Source organism: Triplophysa rosa, linkage group LG18, assembly GCF_024868665.1.
Source record: "Triplophysa rosa linkage group LG18, Trosa_1v2, whole genome shotgun sequence".
In the NCBI taxonomy this organism is placed as follows: domain Eukaryota; kingdom Metazoa; phylum Chordata; class Actinopteri; order Cypriniformes; family Nemacheilidae; genus Triplophysa; species Triplophysa rosa.
Window position 1 is genome coordinate 23,047,138 of NC_079907.1, and position 17,282 is coordinate 23,064,419.

At 42.8% G+C, this 17,282-nt stretch overlaps 1 protein-coding gene across 43 annotated transcripts in view; it reads right to left on the reverse strand.

The window, feature by feature from the left end:
* Nucleotides 1-17,282, reverse strand: part of ank3b (ankyrin 3b) — a 124,609-nt gene that overhangs the window by 9,748 nt on the left and 97,579 nt on the right. For 18 of the 43 annotated variants that reach the window (XM_057358013.1, XM_057358010.1, XM_057358002.1 and 15 more), the window contains 14 exons: nucleotides 16,968-17,012; nucleotides 16,584-16,690; nucleotides 15,207-15,431; nucleotides 13,599-13,697; nucleotides 11,922-12,076; nucleotides 11,589-11,800; nucleotides 11,236-11,443; nucleotides 11,067-11,163; nucleotides 10,758-10,986; nucleotides 10,537-10,662; nucleotides 8,777-8,899; nucleotides 8,349-8,375; nucleotides 7,635-7,716; nucleotides 843-6,626 (listed from right to left, as the gene is read on the reverse strand). In XM_057358013.1, the coding sequence (XP_057213996.1) occupies nucleotides 843-6,626; nucleotides 7,635-7,716; nucleotides 8,349-8,375; nucleotides 8,777-8,899; nucleotides 10,537-10,662; nucleotides 10,758-10,986; nucleotides 11,067-11,163; nucleotides 11,236-11,443; nucleotides 11,589-11,800; nucleotides 11,922-12,076; nucleotides 13,599-13,697; nucleotides 15,207-15,431; nucleotides 16,584-16,690; nucleotides 16,968-17,012 (7,519 nt within the window). The remainder of the gene's footprint in view (nucleotides 1-842; nucleotides 6,627-7,634; nucleotides 7,717-8,348; nucleotides 8,376-8,776; nucleotides 8,900-10,536; nucleotides 10,663-10,757; nucleotides 10,987-11,066; nucleotides 11,164-11,235; nucleotides 11,444-11,588; nucleotides 11,801-11,921; nucleotides 12,077-13,598; nucleotides 13,698-15,206; nucleotides 15,432-16,583; nucleotides 16,691-16,967; nucleotides 17,013-17,282) is intronic. The other 25 variants (XM_057358017.1, XM_057358009.1, XM_057358004.1 and 22 more) reach the window with 14 other exon arrangements.

The following is a 17,282-nucleotide window of genomic DNA, read 5'->3' on the forward strand; positions in this document are numbered from 1 at the left end:
AGCTGTTACTTTGGTTGTCTGCGCTTTATCTCTCTGGTTGCTCTTACATTTCCCTACTGGTATGGAGCTAACATTTTTTACCTTCATCACTGGGATTCTAGATTTAGGCTTCACACCTGGGAATGGATCTAATCGATTCCTGGCAACTGGTTTGAGCTTTCTTGAACATGTAACGGTATCGTTTTTAGAATGAAATGATGAATGAGCTGCTCTCACCGGCAACCTGGACTTTGGTATCTTTATTTTCATGTCACTGCACATTTTGGGGATATTATCATTGCTAAAAGTGTCCATTTTGACTGAATCATTACACGGGTTAACGTCTTTACTTGCGCCAGGATGAGACATTGACAACTGATTGCTTTTTACACTGCTGTGTTGCAAGCAATGAGTTGCCGTATTTAAGGCCTCAACATTACTCTGATCGATATTTGAATGATCGCTGTTTTTCTGGAAATATATTTGCGGCTCGGCCCCTAAAGAGCCTGTTCTTTGATCGTACTGGCTTTCTCGACATGTTTCTGGTCCTTTTTGATGAGTCCCTACTGTTTGACCTTTACAACTATCCCAATCTACACAAACAAGATCCTTCCTCTCGACACTGGCAGATTTGAGCCCTACTCTAAACGAGGAACATAAATTAGAACTGACTTCTGAATATGGGGGAGGCTCCATGTCGTGAGATGTGCCCGAGCGGTCAGTGCATATCTGAATGATATTGTATGATATGACTGTGTTGTCCTCCAGCTTAACTTGTGCTCTTTCTACTATCTGTGGATTGGAGGTAACCAAAGTTGGTTTTCTCACCCCATCCCCTATCCTCCCTCCCAATGTATGCTCACCAATCTGAAAAAACTGGAGCCTCTCTTCCAAAAAATCCCGCTTGCTCATGTCAATCGCACCGCTGCGGGTCATCTCAAACATCTTCCCTTCGTGAAAGGGGAAAGGGTTTGGCTCGCTAGTTGGTGTGCTTTCATCGGTCGGGGTTCTCGCAGGAGTTGTGTCAGGGGTTGTGGCTGTAGACTTGTCGTCTGCTGCTAACCCAAAAGGCTTGGGCTCGTCGTCTTTAATTCTAGCATCCACAACTTCATCTTCTCCGCCTTTGCTTGACCAAGGATCAAATCCTTTTGTTGCAACAGTTTTGAAAGGAGTATTAAACTCCTCATCAAGCTTGTAGCTAAAGTACGTTTCCGACAAACCGTGATCGGAATGCTTCCCGTTTCTTTCATTGTCTTCACCATTTCTTTTGTTTGAGGGATCAGTGTTGGCTTTGGTCTTTTTGCTCTCCTCAACTGGTGATTCTTCTTCAATGACTTCAAGTTTACTCTGGCAACGGTCACTTGGCCTTGTCAAATTATCTGATGACCAAACATCTTTTCTGTTCTCATTGGGGAAGCCAATCGGTTTGGTGAAGTGTTCACTTAGACCGTCATCCTCATCCTGAAGTTCGTAGCCATCCAAAGAGTCGATCTCTGTAGCATCTGTGTCATGTGAGAACTCTGCAGTTGTTGCTATTGAGCAATCTGTGATAGACTGATCATTGCCATTTTGTTCATAATCATCATCATCTTCTTTTGCGTTACCATTTGCCCCTAGTTCTTTGCGATGCCCATTATTGTCATGCTCTTTTAATTGGCTTTCTTTCTCAATTTTGTCCCCATCCATCTTAAAGGTATATTTCTTTGTTGGTATGGGTTTAAAGACTGATTCCTCCTCACTTGAATCGCTGTCATTAGCTCCTAGGGGCACAGGAGATGGTGGCTGGACTCTTATTATAGGTTCGGTGAGGAGACGTTTATCACGCGCCTCTTGGAGATTCACTTCCATCATCTCAGTCTCAGCCTCGGAAGACGGAGTCGACCCCCTTTTCTCAGGCTGTGATGAATCTGAGTCTAATGGCGGTGGAGGAGGAAACTCAATATATGCAACTCGTTTGTCTTTTGACTCTGTGCCAGTTTCTTGTTTGCCACTGGTTGTTTTTTCTGCTTTGAACTCTTTGAAAGAAAAATGTTTTCCCTGCTCGCTACCTTCCGACTCCTCTGAAACCTCTGCTATTGGGCTAGCAATACCTGGCATAAATGCAATAAAAGAGTCAGGGGTTCTTGAAGTGAGATCATAGCTGACCTCTTCTGAGCTTGGGGTATCTGGAGTCATTGGACTTTTGCCAGAGCTATCAATAAAAGAGAACTGCTCTAAAGTGTCGTCATCAGGGCTGCCTTGAGGAGATGGGGGCTGTTTTTGTCTAACCGTGTAAATCGTTCTACTTTCTGAGCTGACCATCTTTTTGAATGTGCCATTTGCTGCTCCTGATGTATCTTTCTCAGACTGTTTTGCCACTTGAACACTTACGTAGACTGGTAACGTTTTTAACCCTTTAAAACTTTCTCTTGTTGTAACTGTTGATATTTTTTCCACTGGGCTCATGTCATTTCTACCTTCTGCAGAAACCTCTTGAGACTTCTTTGTTGCAGATTCCTCTCTCTGTAACTCTACACGGCCCTGAATCCTTGCTTTGGTCAAAGTAGGTATGTGTGATTGACTCTTTTCAGTTTGTTTACCTAAAATATCTTGATTCACTTTACTTGTTTGATTAGTTTCAGAGGAACCAGATGCTGTTCTAACAGGAATATGAGATTCTGTCTTTTTCTTAAGGGTCTTGATTTGGGAGTCATTCCTACTGAGATTATCCTTTGATAATAAAACACCTGTCTCAGTTTTAGTGTCACTTTTTAAACACTGTTGCTCTTTAACATGATCAGTTACACTTTGCCTACTTGTAATATGTAGGCCAAGAGAATGAACTTTAGCAGGGCTCTGTGGTGTCTCTTCCTCGCTCTTACGCTCCTTTTTCTCAAAAAATGATGATCTGGATTCAATGGTTTCTGATTTGGGAGAGATTCCAGGCAACGATTTTTCACCTGCCTGCTTTGAGACAACCGCCCTTCCTTGAAAACCTTGAGCTTTGCTACTCTCAGTGGCTAGTTTATTTGTATTGGTTTCCGTTAATTTTCTAGAGGGTGTCTGTTCTTCATCTGCCCTTTTTGAACCAGCTAAAGACTGAAATACGGGCAATTTACTTTCTGGTAATTTTTTGACCGGTTGTTTTGATTGTGCTGTATCCTGTTTCTGTGCTTCCGTTTCAAACTTTTGTCGAAAAGAGCTCACTTTGGAGGTCTTAACTGGGACTGGGGGGCCTGCATTGCCTGTCTTTGCTTGTTGAGGAGCATCGTCCTGTTTTGATTTATCCTCACTGAAGCGCGACAGCACATGTCTCTCGGGACTGTTTGGCAGACTTGCACTTTTTCTTTCGTTTGTACTGCCAAACAGCTTCTGCCTGCCTTTATCCCAGTCGTCAGCTGTACCCTTTAGTTTTTTTTCAGGAGTGTTGCACATGGAACTAGGCCCTGACCGTGTCTCCTTAGAAAGTCTCGCTGGTTTCTTTTTCTCTGGCGACTGAAGCTCATCGTTTAATTTTTCTGTCTTGTCTCGGAAAAACTGTGAAACCTCACTCAGTTTTTCCTCTGCCTCTTTAATAGTTCGATCTACTCTGTCTTCGTAAATGAGTTTCTCTCTATTCCTGTCCTGTCTATCCTGGGTGAAACGCATCCAGACCGCATGTTTAGGGCTACCAGGATCAGTAGTGTAATGTAATACTGTTACTTTGTCATACTGCTCATCTTGTTGCGAAAATTTACCTGATTTGTCTGATGCATCCCTTGCTGACCTGAACTTGGACTCCTTCCTGGGGCCAGCTACTTTTTCTCCATAAAAGCCTTCTGCCCCTTGCACATCAGCACTTATGCTATGTGACTGGTCTGCCACCGAGTCCTCTGTGTCAGAATGTGATATGTCTAGTTTTTCTGACAGCAACATTTTCTCAGCAAACCTGTATGACTCCCCTCTTAGCTCAGAAAGCTCATCGTCATGATACTCAATAGAATGCTGGCTTAGGAGCTTTAAAGCTTTGTATGATTCATCGGCAATGAGCTGAGCTGAACTGGGGCGACTCTCTTCCTCTTGTGAGACAGGGGTATTCACTCGGGATGTGTCTAAGAAGAAAGGCAGTGACTCTTCAGCAATAAGTTCATCCTCATCTTGAAGGGCCTCATAATCACCCTCAACCTTATCAAAAAGCTCCTTAAGACCTCGCTCACCCTTACATATAAACTCTGGATGCTTTTTCGTCTCCCTGATTATGACTTCAGTTGGGTCACATGTGTTGCCCTTTTCTATGTGTACCTCAATTATTCTCTCAACTTTGGGCTTTTTGTCCTTTTCAAGGAACCGTGGGGACAGCTCGTCTCCTTTAATGGAGTCTTGGCTAGCTTTGTGCTCAAATAAGCCAGCCAGTTCTTTGGAAGGGTCTCTTCCAGACTGAAAAGCTTTCATTAGGTCTTGTACTGACATTGTTGGTTCTTCAGTTCTCTCAGAGCCGATGTCTTTTAGCTGAGGTTTGTGGTAGACCATTCGAGTTGTAGTGGTAATATGGGTCTCTTCTTTGACGCATGCCAGCTCATCTGAGTTGACTTTCATCTGCAGGGCCTTTACCTTGTCTTTGATGGAGCTAACTGCCACCTCGGGCTCAGTGCATGCTGGAGGGTTCAAAGCGGCAGCCTCGTCCATTAGAGGTTCACGGGCCTCCTCAGGATGCTCATAGCTCCTGATGACGTGAACAACTTCGGTTCTGGTTTCTGTTATGACAGGGGGAATAGGCATATCTGTGAAGGGGGGTTTGGGCCCTGTGCTCTCTGCGCTTTGCGGGGCCGACGGGGTCTTTTCGCTTCTAGTTTCGAAACCACTATCTGAGAGTGGACTCTTGTCTTGTTCATGGGAAAAGTCATCAGGGGATTCCAAGATAGCATCTGTGCCACTATAGGAGTCGGCTAATTTACTCAAATCTTTCTCTGAGGGAGAGGTTCGCATACCTGTGGGAGGCATTTTCAACTTGTGCTCGGGTTTTATGGTGCGCTTCTGTTTTTCCTCTCCTTCCTTTTTTATTTCATCATATCTGCTCTTAACATTAGCCATTTTGGAGATGGAACTAGCACCTATATCATTCACTAAATAATCAACCATTTTAGCTAAATCGAGATCATTGTCTGTCACTGATTGCGGTCCGACAGGTAGGGCCTGTTCGAATGTTGGGAGGGATCGCAGGGCATTCTGCCGTGCCTCCTCAATTTCATCTTTGGAGAACTCTTCCCACTCGTCCTCCGAGGCTCTGTCTTTACTTGAGCTTCTCGCCTCACTCAGGACATCCTTTGTGAGAATTTCACTAACTTTGACAAGGTCTTTTTTAACTTTCTCAACCAATCTGAAAGGTTCCTCATCCTCAATCTTAGACTCTTTAGAAACATGTGACTGAAAGCTTTTGGCTGCACTAGTGGGGTCGGTTTGTAAGATTGCAGTCATTCTTATCAAATCTTCCTTCATATCTGCCACGTCCCTAAGAATCTCTTGACTGGATGCCAGCGTGGGTGTGGCAGCTGCTTTGAGGGCTGCAGGGGAAATAAACAGTGAGGGCTTTGGGGGTTTCTGTCTAGATGTAGAGGACTGTGCTTGAGTGCGTGTCGGTGGTGGGATTGTTATTGTGTCTGGTACTTTCTTCCCCTGGGGTTCAGGGATCACATTGACCACGGAAAATACAGGCACAGTCATGGAAGTGGATGATATCAAAGTGGTGGGGGTGGCTGGTGATCTAAGGGAATCGTAAACAGAACTTGACAAATTCCCTCTAAAAGGGGAAGACAGAGATCTCAGTGTGCTATAGTTTGAACCAGCGAGTGTTTTCTCCGCCTCACTAAACGCCGCACCGACACTTTCTGTTGCTGCTTGGGTTGTGGCTTGTATCCGTTCCTGCAAGCTGTAAGTCCCTCCTGTAAACAGACGGGAGGATGCAGAGGAGGACGAGGGATATTTTAGGGGTGTAATGGATCCGTTTAACAGGACTGTTTCTGTGCTGTGTATTGTAGGTTTTGTTGACGGTATTGTTCCCCTGGACACATCTGTGGTGGTTAAATTGGAAGACAAGCTTGATATACTTCGAACGTTTGAGGACGCTGCTGTACTTGTGGGGGCCAGGGCTGACTTGAATGATAAGGCAGAGTATGTATTTGTGGTGGACTTTACAGAATCTGACTGGGTTACTGTGCTGAATGTTTTCTCTAGCAATGATCCAGGAGATGAAATCAAGTTAGTTCTTGAGGAAAATGACGCAGCAAGCCCCTTAATGGACACAGGATCAGTTTTAGCTGTAGAAGCCAGGAGGCTGGATGAAACTGGAACTTGGTTTTGGAATTGCTGAAGCACAGTCTTTATGGGAGATGACATAGACCTGTATGTTCTAATGGGTGATGCTATATCGCTAACTGACATTGAAGGAGAAACATTTGAAGCTCCGAGGGTGGACTTGATTGGAGAAGTGGAGGAAATGGACCATGCAGATTTTAATGGCGAAGCAGATGGCGTGTTGGAAGGTGAACTGGAGAGGGAACCCAGTCCGCATTTTGTTTGCCCAGGGACGGTAATAGGAGCAGTCGACCATGCCTGGTAAGATCTTGTTGAAAAGACAGGTTTGTGAGCGTAACCAGCAGGCAGTGTTCTTGTTGTACTTCTTTCAACTGTTTCTTTAAACAGACAAATGAAATCCAACAGAAAGTCAACAAAAATGGTGAAAAAAACAGAGAGACCAGAAGGAAAAAATTGGTCAGTGGCGTTTGTCTTATAAAGAGGTACAACAGCAGTTTTTGTGATGTGAAATGGAACTGAAGATGGGGATGGTGCCAAATTAAAGATGATCCAAAGACATCCATGGTCCACAAAACAAAACTAAAAAACCAACAAAGCCCACGCAAAACGATGACAAGAACAAAAAAACACAGAACGTAAAACGGCAAGACAAATGCACAGGACCACAGCAAAATAATTTCACTTTTGACTTTCGATGTGCTATATTCTCCTGTGACTGACTAACCTCAGTTACTACCGTGCCTTTTATCTGTTTGGTCCAAAACAGGTCTATTCCCAATTTGGGTCTTTCGAAGATTCCAAAAAAAAAACATCTTTGTTCCTGTGCTACAGCAAAACATATTAGGGCAAACGCAGGCTAAATCCGCTTAAAGTTCATAATATCTATGCATGTCATGCAGGTCTGAGTAACCTCGGTGACAGGCAATTCAGTGCAAACTGTGACAGCCCCAGAGAGAATCTACCTGTGGCTCTCCATGCATTTCCGCCAAAAATAAACCAATTCTGCACAATCACAAAGCCAAAAGGAGCAAGACTGGTTGTAAAGAGATATATCAAAAGAAAATGATGTTTACTTTGATGCCATACTGCATGAATAAGTCAGTCAAAGTAAAATGCTATGAGGGTTGCAATACATTATTCTGGTCAGTGGGGAGAAATGGAACAGACCGATGAAATAATATCACAAGCACAAGGCAGGCACGGCACACCAACTGAAATACCAACATTTGACATGCAAACTTAACAAGAAGATAAAAACAAGCATGTGGACTGTGGTTTATGTATGGCAAGAATGTGCAGATAACACAACGTGTATGTGATATATATCATATTTAATGCTTCCAATGCTTTGGTTTCTCAAACATTAGTGAAAACATCACACTCACTCATTCCAGGCTCGGTCAGATAGCTGTAGCGCTTACGTAAGGCTAGGGATGCAAAGGTATGACGTCGTTCTGGTTTTTCACTCTGCAACAACAACAACAAAGATCCTATCAGTTCCTCCAGTAACAGCCCTAACATCATTACAGCTCTCCTGGAGCTAATGTGCTGTTTCTGTCATTATATTGTGTGTAATATTGTTCTTATTATTGTGTGTTCTATGAGACAAAAATGATTATGACAACTATACAGGAACAATGATTTGATCATGATTTAGTAAAGTGATGAAATACTGAGATTGGTCGGGCTGTAGGCTCTCTTCAATCGTTAATATAAAGCAACGGATTTAAGGTTATGAAACAGGAAGAAAAACGTTCTATATTATCCTGTTACGAAACAAACAAACAATGGGCTTTATTTATGAAACATAAATAAGTGGACTTCTGTGTAAATCGTATGCTGCACCGATTGATGTGAACTGTAATGTTTTTTTTCTGAACATGTATTTCTCAGCGATTTACACAGAAGTTTGTTCTGCTTGTGTTTTTCATGATCAAAATCACGTTGACAGTCAAGGCATCAAAGAATACGCCTGCAGAATATGACATGCAGCACACCTAGAGCGCATTGAATAGAATAAGCGCTGAGACCAAGCCGTCTAACAGGAGAAACCCAAAGCTAAAGCAACTAGCACACCACATGGAGATGAGCGCCATTACCTCTTCCTCAGGATCTGAATCCGCATCCTTTCCGTTCCCAAGATGCATTGCAGAAACAGAGGGGATAACATAATGTAGAGCAGGGAAAGAAACGTCAGGATGTGAAAAAAGCCGTTTGAGAGCACACCAACGTAAAGCCACAGCGACCAAACATAAAGGGGTGAAACAAAACAAAGGCACAAAGCAGAAGCTGTTTGGAAAAAGCACAAGCTTGTGCGCCTTCAGCCAAAGCGTGATCCAAATCAACCGTGTGATTTGGGTCGGTCACAACCACAACATCAACCTAACAGAAGCTTGAAACAGATAAAAGACACACTCAGGCAGTCTGAGCCAAGTTAAACCTTCAGTGATTAGAACATCGCTGAGTCTATCTGTCCTGAGTATGAAGATGGCATGATATGAAGCACATGACCGCTGGTCGCTCGTACCTTTTTGAGTCCTGGCAGTGTGATGTTTAAATTACAGATAGGGGTCTGAACCAGCCCCTTGGAGGTTTTGGCTTCTCTCAGGAAGGACAGACGGCCACACGGCTCCTGGCTGCTGTCTCTCACCTACAGAGGACAAATGAATGTTACTGGATCTTCACGCCACAAACTGATTGATTTTGCTTAGTTGAAACAAACATTGCTTGTTTAGATTCTCGGTTTCAAATATCGACGACACACAAAACAGAGTAAACACAATGGGCCTCATTCATGAAACATTCGTAAATATACGAGTAAACTCTGAGTAATTTGCGCGCAAAACAGACCTTCCCGAAAACTTTCATACGGATTCACAAATACTTCGTAAACGTCAGATTTCGTAGTAAAATGTGTCTATGTTAATGAGTTCCGTTCACAATTAGCATAATCCCCGACCTATGAATTACTCCTACGCAAATTACGTATCTAGGAATGCTGGAATCTCTGGACTGGACTGGATCTGGTTTGGCTACATTATATTGTATAAATGCATAAGAGACTTATAGGCTATAGTAGCCCTGGAACCCAAGACTGGTTGCCACTGGAGCTAAGCAGGGTTGAGCCTGGTCAGTACCTGGATGGGAGACCTCCTGGGAAAAACTAGGTTGCTGCTGAAAGAGTTGTTACTGAGGCCAGCAGGGGGTGCTCACCCTGTGGTCTGTGTGGGTTCTAAATCCTATGATGTCCTTCGAATAAGAGTAGGGGTGTAACCCCGGCATCCTGGCCAAATTTGCCCATTTGCCTCTATACATCATGTCCTCCTAATCATCCCCATATGTACTAATTGCCTTCGTAACTCTGTCTCCTCTCCGCTGGTGTGTGGTGGGCGTTCTAGCACATGTAAAGCGCTTTGAGTACTCAGAAAAGCACAATATATATTTAATGAATTATTATTATTATTATGGGTTAATTGCACAAGATGGCGCCAGTGAGCTTTCGGGACGCCAGGGTCAGCAGACTTATTTCCGGTTGTATAACACTATGGAGTTGTCATATCGCTGATATATTACTTTCTTTTTATATAAAAAACACCCATATTTACCGGCTCAAAATCCTCCTTTTCCCACTGTGTTATACGACCGGAAATTAGTCTGCCGACCCTGGCGTCCCGAAAGCTCACCGGCGCCATCTTGTGCAACTAGCGAATTAGATCCACACATTAATGTAAGTGTTAAAGTGACAGTAACCTAATAAAACCCACTGCTGTCTGTATCCTTATGCTGCAGTCAGACTTGACTTTGAAAATGCGAAATTAGTCCGGACGGTGGTGTGAAAATGGGCGGGAGCGTTTCCTCCGTTTTTGAACTTTTCTGTACCGAGAGGTCACGCTGTGACATTTTGATCTTCTACTGGTCTCACGCACTCACATGATGCGAATTCACAGGTCAGAGTTCACCAAACTTGAACTTTGCTATGCAGCGAAATATCTTCGGACGGGCTTGCGTTTCCGGTCTGACGCATTCGCATGCCATTGAATGGAAGTCAAGTGTGACCGCGGATTTATTGGAAAAAATAGCACCTTAGTAGCACACTTAAGGCATAATAGTTATCATTATTAAAAAACAAATATATAACCTGAAATTCAGTCATTTTGGTTGCAAAAATCACAAATGAAAAATCAAATCCTGGCAGGACTGCGAAAGATGGCACAAACATTTTATATTGGTAGCTTTATGGTTTTCATCACGTATCTACAGGTAATATCATGGTAAAAACTGTCCTACCTTCACACAGAACGGGAGTCTGTTTTCTTTAAATGCGTAGAAGTTAAAAACCAGCTGCTGTCCAGATTTGGTGAGCGGAGCCAAATTGCCGTAGCAGTCCACATGAATGGGTTTCCCTTCCAGCACCTTTCAAACAAACAGATGTTCACATGCAACACGAAAAAACGTCTTCAACATGATCAGACGACAGGTTACACTCTCGATGCCACAGATAACGATACCTCGATGTCTTTGCTCCTGGCCACCTCCTCGAAGTTCTCCTGCTGTTCCAGAGTTTTGTCCACTTTATCATCCGTCATACAGAAGCACCGCAGGCTGGACTCCACGGGGTCGTTCATTTTAGCAAACACCACAAACTTGGCCATGTAGGGCACACAAATGAGCTCTCTGTAGAGCTGAGTGGCCAAACCCACCGTCTCAGGGATCTGATGACAGTCTGCCAGCCAAAACCTGGAGACACAAAGTTCGTAATGCGATCAGAGATGAATCCAGAACAGGCAAGAAGACTTTCTGAGATGATGTTCTGGTACCTGGCAGATACGTTTGTGGTGAAAGACACACAGTCATTGATGAAAGTGAGAGGTGTGGTGCCAGTGATGTCCTCCCACTGAGCCGGCGATGTGCCACCTGTCATCACATGTGGATTTAGAGGTTTTTCATCGTTACGCAGTGTTATTGACGACTGCAAGGCGCTCTCACCGGTTATGCTGCAGAGGAGTCGGAGGCTGGGTGTAGTGTCTCCCTTGTACCCGTTCATCACTCCCTCTCCAGAGAGAGGAGGCACAGGGATGGTCATGGTGATGGGCTTGTGAAACTTTCTCCTGCGAGGCTCCACTGTCACTATAGGACTGAAGGTTGCACGATTCCCTACGAAATTCTTCACCACTTCATTTGGAAGAGGTTGAGCCTGTCGAAAGACAGCTGTGGTCACATATACATATATTCCAATGGTAATCAATCTGCTAAAACAAACACAGTCACTACACGTTTACTCTAGTAAAACGTTTTCCTTCATGACAAAGATTCAGCATCGTCTGGACGTTTCCATGTACCTGCAGCCCAACTCTGATCTTTTTGGTGAGCGCTCCCTCAGGAAAAGAGGCCTGGACCAGAGGAACCGTCATGCTGGACAGAACCCCTCCCTCTGGACCCATGTGATTACTCTCCTGTTTGATGCGCGACACCACCGCAAAGTATTGTGGGAAATCCTTTGTGATAATCCTGCAGATCCGCTTCTTCTCCAGATCTGCTGTGCTGTCCAGCTCTGTCAACAACATCAGCATGAAATCCTTTACTGTTACACACAAGCATTGATGACATACGACAGAACTTTGTGATGCGGTTGCTAGGGTGGTTGCTAAGGCCAGCTGCCGTGTGGATTTTACCTTCATCCATGCCATTGAGGAGCTCTTGGAGGTCTTGGGTTTTCCAGTCATAATGATGCTCTTTCCAGGTCTCTCCGTTCTCACTCCTCAGCATGATGAGCTCTCTCTCCTTCCCCCTCATAGAGCCGAAATGAGGGATTTCCACGATCACAGGGCTGTAACACACACCACAGGCCTTTAACACGGACAGTCTTCGCAAACACAAGAGACGCGGATGAGATGAAGACACACATTCATGTCACATCAGTGCAAAAGAGGGGCACTTGGCAAAGGCATCTGATCGTGTTATTGAAGTAAAGACCACCGCTGGCACGAGATTTGTTCTTAAGCACTTTTTTACCAAGCGTCACTGCTTCATGCTTTGAAAATAAATCCAAACCAAGTAAGATGCAAAATAAAGATGCACTAAAACAAAACTCGTCTTGTTGTTCAGTAAATGTGTCTTAGAAACAAAAAAACTAGTATTTAAAAAATATTTTGCATTTTTTGTTGAAATGAATTAATCTTGCAAGACTACTTAACGTCATTTACACTTTTTTTTTCAAACAGCAACAAAAACATTTTGGTTAACTAAGCACACAGTCCCAATACAGGAACAATTTGTTAAAATATTATTATCCCTCTTAAAATAAGAGAAACACACAGTAAATAAATATAGCAAAAATGCACAAAATCTTCCTGTGCATTAAGAAAAAGAATCTTTAAAACCTGCATAAATCTAGCATTAAAAGATGAATTTAAAGATAAATAATCATAAAGTTGCCAGCAGAGTTATTATAGTTTTGATTTTAGTCAAATTTGTTTTTTTATTTTTAGATTTTTCGTTTTTATGTTCATTTTAGTTAAGTTTGAGCAATTTATGTATATGCTTTTGTCCTTTTATAATTGATCTGTTTATTTTTTATGTTGCTATATAATATTAATTCATTTTTATTTTAGATTTAGTTTATTATTATAATTTTAGTGCTTTAAACTTATTTCAATTTTTCCTTTAGTTAGTTTTTCCCAATCATTTTTAGGTAAATCTTTTTTATTTCAATGAACAGAAACGTTTACAAAGTCAACTAAAAATAACCTTGGTTGCCAGATATTGAAACAAGTTTTAGTAGATGTTTTAGGTCCATCGGCAGAATTCTTGCTATATTAAAGTGTGTTTTGCTTGTTTTAAGAGCATTGTGTTTAACACAGAACTAAATATGAAAAGGCACACCACCGCGCCAGTAAAAGAAAAACAGTATTCTGATATCCAGCAATTAAACTAGAACATTTGATATATTTTAAAACCAGAAGCTGTCTTTTTACTAAACACGATGGATGAAAATGAGACAATCATGAAATGATGGCAGAAATTATCAAACATTGGTACAGAGAAGGTACCGCGAAGAATTTCACGTCTGAACGCTCCACACGCCAAAACCACTACACGTGTGATTTACATTAGACGGCTGAAGAATATTCTCAGGATTGGGATGTCTGATACCTTCTCTATAAGTGAAAATCAAAGGGAAGTCTGAGAAAAACACAGGGCTTAGGCAGCAGCAGACCAACATGCTCAGCCCAGACAGCAGCTGTGAGTCACTTTCAGCCATCGACACGTTCACTGAAAGCGTAAAGGAAGAGATGGAGATGAAGAAAAGGAAAATCAGCTTCATGACTTCATTGTGCACACACTCCTACCCAGTGAATTTTGTTCCTCGCGGGCCGAGCTGCAGGATTCGGCTAATGAAGCTCTCGCCCTCGCTAAGAGGCGGGAGGTTTCGGGGGAGATGAAGCTTACTGAATTACATCCATGCAGCATACAGAGAAACAAAGAGGAGGAACATTTTGAGATTCTATACCCAGAGCTTAACTTTACCATAGGCACCGCTCACCGCGTGTCAAAGTTCAATGTTCCAAAACCCAGTGAGTTCCCCCGCTCGCTGTCTGATGAGAACATCGTAAAGCCAAACCCCGAGCGAGACGTGAACCTTTCTCACTTGCAACTTAATTGAAACTAAGCGCTTAATATTCGAACATAGAATGCCAAAGTGTTGGGTGAAAGAGTGATAGCAACACTTCAGCAATTCCAAAAACAAATCTTAAGGCTGATTCATATTGATCCGAGAAATGTTTGTGTCGGACTTTTGATAATCTTCCCGCTACATCGTCCTAGAAATGGACCAAATGAAGGTAAAAAGCATTTGGAGCGATTTTCATGTCGATAATGTGGCCTAAAAACTGCAGATTGAATTGAATTTTATTTAACATCATTTATAAAACTGTACAAAATAACAAGTATCCCATACACAAAAAACTGTCGAGGATAAAAACACAATAAAGCCAAAGGCTTATTTCCATTGCGGTCCTCGATGTTGATATAAAGGCTACAGAAGTGTCAAACAAGACAAACATACCTCCTAATCACATTTTAAAGGGGTCATATGGCGCGAAAACGTGTTTTTCTGTGTCTTTGGTGTGTTATAAGTTGCTCATGCGTGTATCAGACGTGTAAAACTGCAGAAATGAAAGTGTGGGAACAAAAGATGCATTCTATGTAAAAGCGAATGCTCACCCAGACCTGCCTGAAACGCCTCGTGTAGCCACACCCCCACATCTACGTCAGTTGGTGGTCTGATTTGACTGAGACCGCCCAAATGTAGACGCAAGTAAGGTGGGCGACCTATCAGTACAATTGAAGAGGAACCTGATGTTCCAAATATGGTCAGAGGCGTTACATTTCCCTCACACGCTTGCAGTATTCCACCAATCACTACGAACTGGTGAACTGGCCAATCACAGCACACCTCGATGAGCTTTGTAAAAAATCTGCGCGTTTCAGAGAGGCGGAGCAAAGAGGAGATACAAACATGCACAGTGTGTGGATAATACAGCGTTTATGAACCTTAAATCCTGTTACACATTACATCACATCTAAAACAAACCATAATATTCCTTTTAGCCGTGTCATATGACCCCTTTAAAAGTACACAATATAAACAAATATACAATATGAACACTTATCCAACCACAGAGCCATGTTTGTGTGAAATTGAAATCCATTATTATTAACATGGTGGAGCTCTTTCAGCAGTCCACATCTCTCCAGCCTGACCAAGGTGTTTTAAAGGACCTACGGGATGCCACTGTAGTAAATGAAAGTAGGAAATGGAGGCGCTGTACTGCTGAATCACCGTGTCACTGCTGAAACACTTCACCGACACACACTACCAAACACCGATGGTTTCCATGGAAATGATCAGGAAAAGCACGAAACGACACGAGAGTGGGTGTGAGGGTGGTACCTACCCCAGAAACTGAGCCCCGGCCGGGCCCACCTCCACCAGCCGGCTCGCCAACCCCTCACCCTCCACCATGGGCGGCAGAGACGCCAGCTTGTGTCGCTTGACCAGGCGGCACGTGATGCGCGTGGGTGCCGTGCACTTGCGCGGTGGGATGATGATGCGCATGCCGTTGTGGCGACTTCCTCGCATGGAGCCGCCGCGAGCGTCCACCATGAAGCTCACCAAAAACCTGCAGCAGATGAAGAAACGCTCAGCATCTGAACGGCTTTGAGAAGTCAGTCGTCCCATGCCGTGAGATTGAGGGAGCGCGTTATTTCAGGTCATTCCGTGCAACCCGGTGCGAATGTTGGTTCATACGGTGTGTTAACATATTCACTATTAGTGTACAAGAACGGTTACAATACAACTCAACCAAACCACACATTATTTCATTGATCCAAAAATTTAATTCAAGAAAATTAGATTCGTGTCACTTTAGATTAGACCTGGAACATTGAAGTGCACATAAAAGCATTATTATTTAAAGAAATGAAGTGATGTGACAGTGCACGGATGGTCTTCTTTGGCCAGGGACAATGTGTTTAAGTGTTGACAAAACAATATTGATCCTTTTGACACTATACACCAGTCATTGGGTGAATCAAACACGACCAGTCCTAAACATTTCTGCATCATATTTCACACCAAAATGACAAACTGTTTTGCTCATTGAAGTATTACAGTATAAGACAACTGTGCATTGATTTATTATTGCATTAATTCATTTAATGACTGTAAAAAGTAATATAGTAATAATAATATGGTATTTCTACTGTATTTCTACACTGACAACAATGAAACCTACTATAAAACTCTAAAGATAAAACTGTTGATGCATATGAAAATGAGAATTTGGAGAATATCATTTCTTTGTGGTTTTGTAATGAAATATGACTTTGAAATGATTGTGCTCAACCGAGATGTGCTCATCTGGAACTTTCTCTTGGTGCGATTGAAATATGAATACCGTATGTTTTAGTTATTGTGCACATCTCAACCCGGAAGGCTTGAGCATGCGCAGAAATAAACCTGTCACTGATGACAGAATAAGTCAAATATCACATCATCTGTTCTTAGACCGCAGGTGAGTGAGAAAGAAACACAGAGAGAAATCTCGGATCACATGAGTATTCATCACCTGTTGTCCGTTTGAGGATATGGGGAGGAAAAGCTGCAAAGAAACATGGAAATATGGAGCAGCAAGAAAATGATTAAAGCATCTTACAACCGGCAGCTGAATACATACATACATACATACAGCACTGTCAGCATGTTGCTATAATGCTTACTGGCTCATCCCCCCCGGCTTTACCAAACGCAAGAGTGTGTAGAGATGTCTTACCCTGAATGGACGGGACTGGACACCAGGTTGACGTTGTCCAGTGTGTCTGGAGTCCAGCTGTAGCGTCTGGCAGACTCTGTGTTGTACTCTTTGGCTAAAGCCAGATGCTGAAACAGAAAACACGGACAGCTCAGAACTCAACAAACACTCACTGTGGTAAAGCGCGGTGAAGAGTCGCACTGCTCCTGCATGAAATTATGATGTGCTCATCCTGCAGCCACAATCCATCAAACCACATGCAGGATGAAAGAGAACAGAAGACCAAAGAGAGCCAAAAGAATGTGTGAAAAGCTGTAAAAATCATACGGATAGATGATGCATCACGTCTGCCTGCATTGGCTTGTGCATTGAGAAACGATGCAGAATTACTCGGGGTTTTAATACCTTATAATGGGGGTCGACAAGGGTGGGCATGTCTTTACAGAGCCCCTGAAGCGTTTGAAGAGAACAGATAAGAAACCAAACATCAGAGGCGGGGATTTCATTGAGCTCCAAAACACTAACTTACTGTGTTTTATTGAACTTTATAGGAATTTTATGAATACATGTTATCAAGTACATTTTATAGACGGTTTCATTGGACGCACACGCCTGGCCCAAAGTTAACTTCCAGTCTGGCTATTGGCATAATAAAAAAAAACATTAATATTTTAATCAATTAATATTGATATTCACATTTTATTGATGATAACATACATT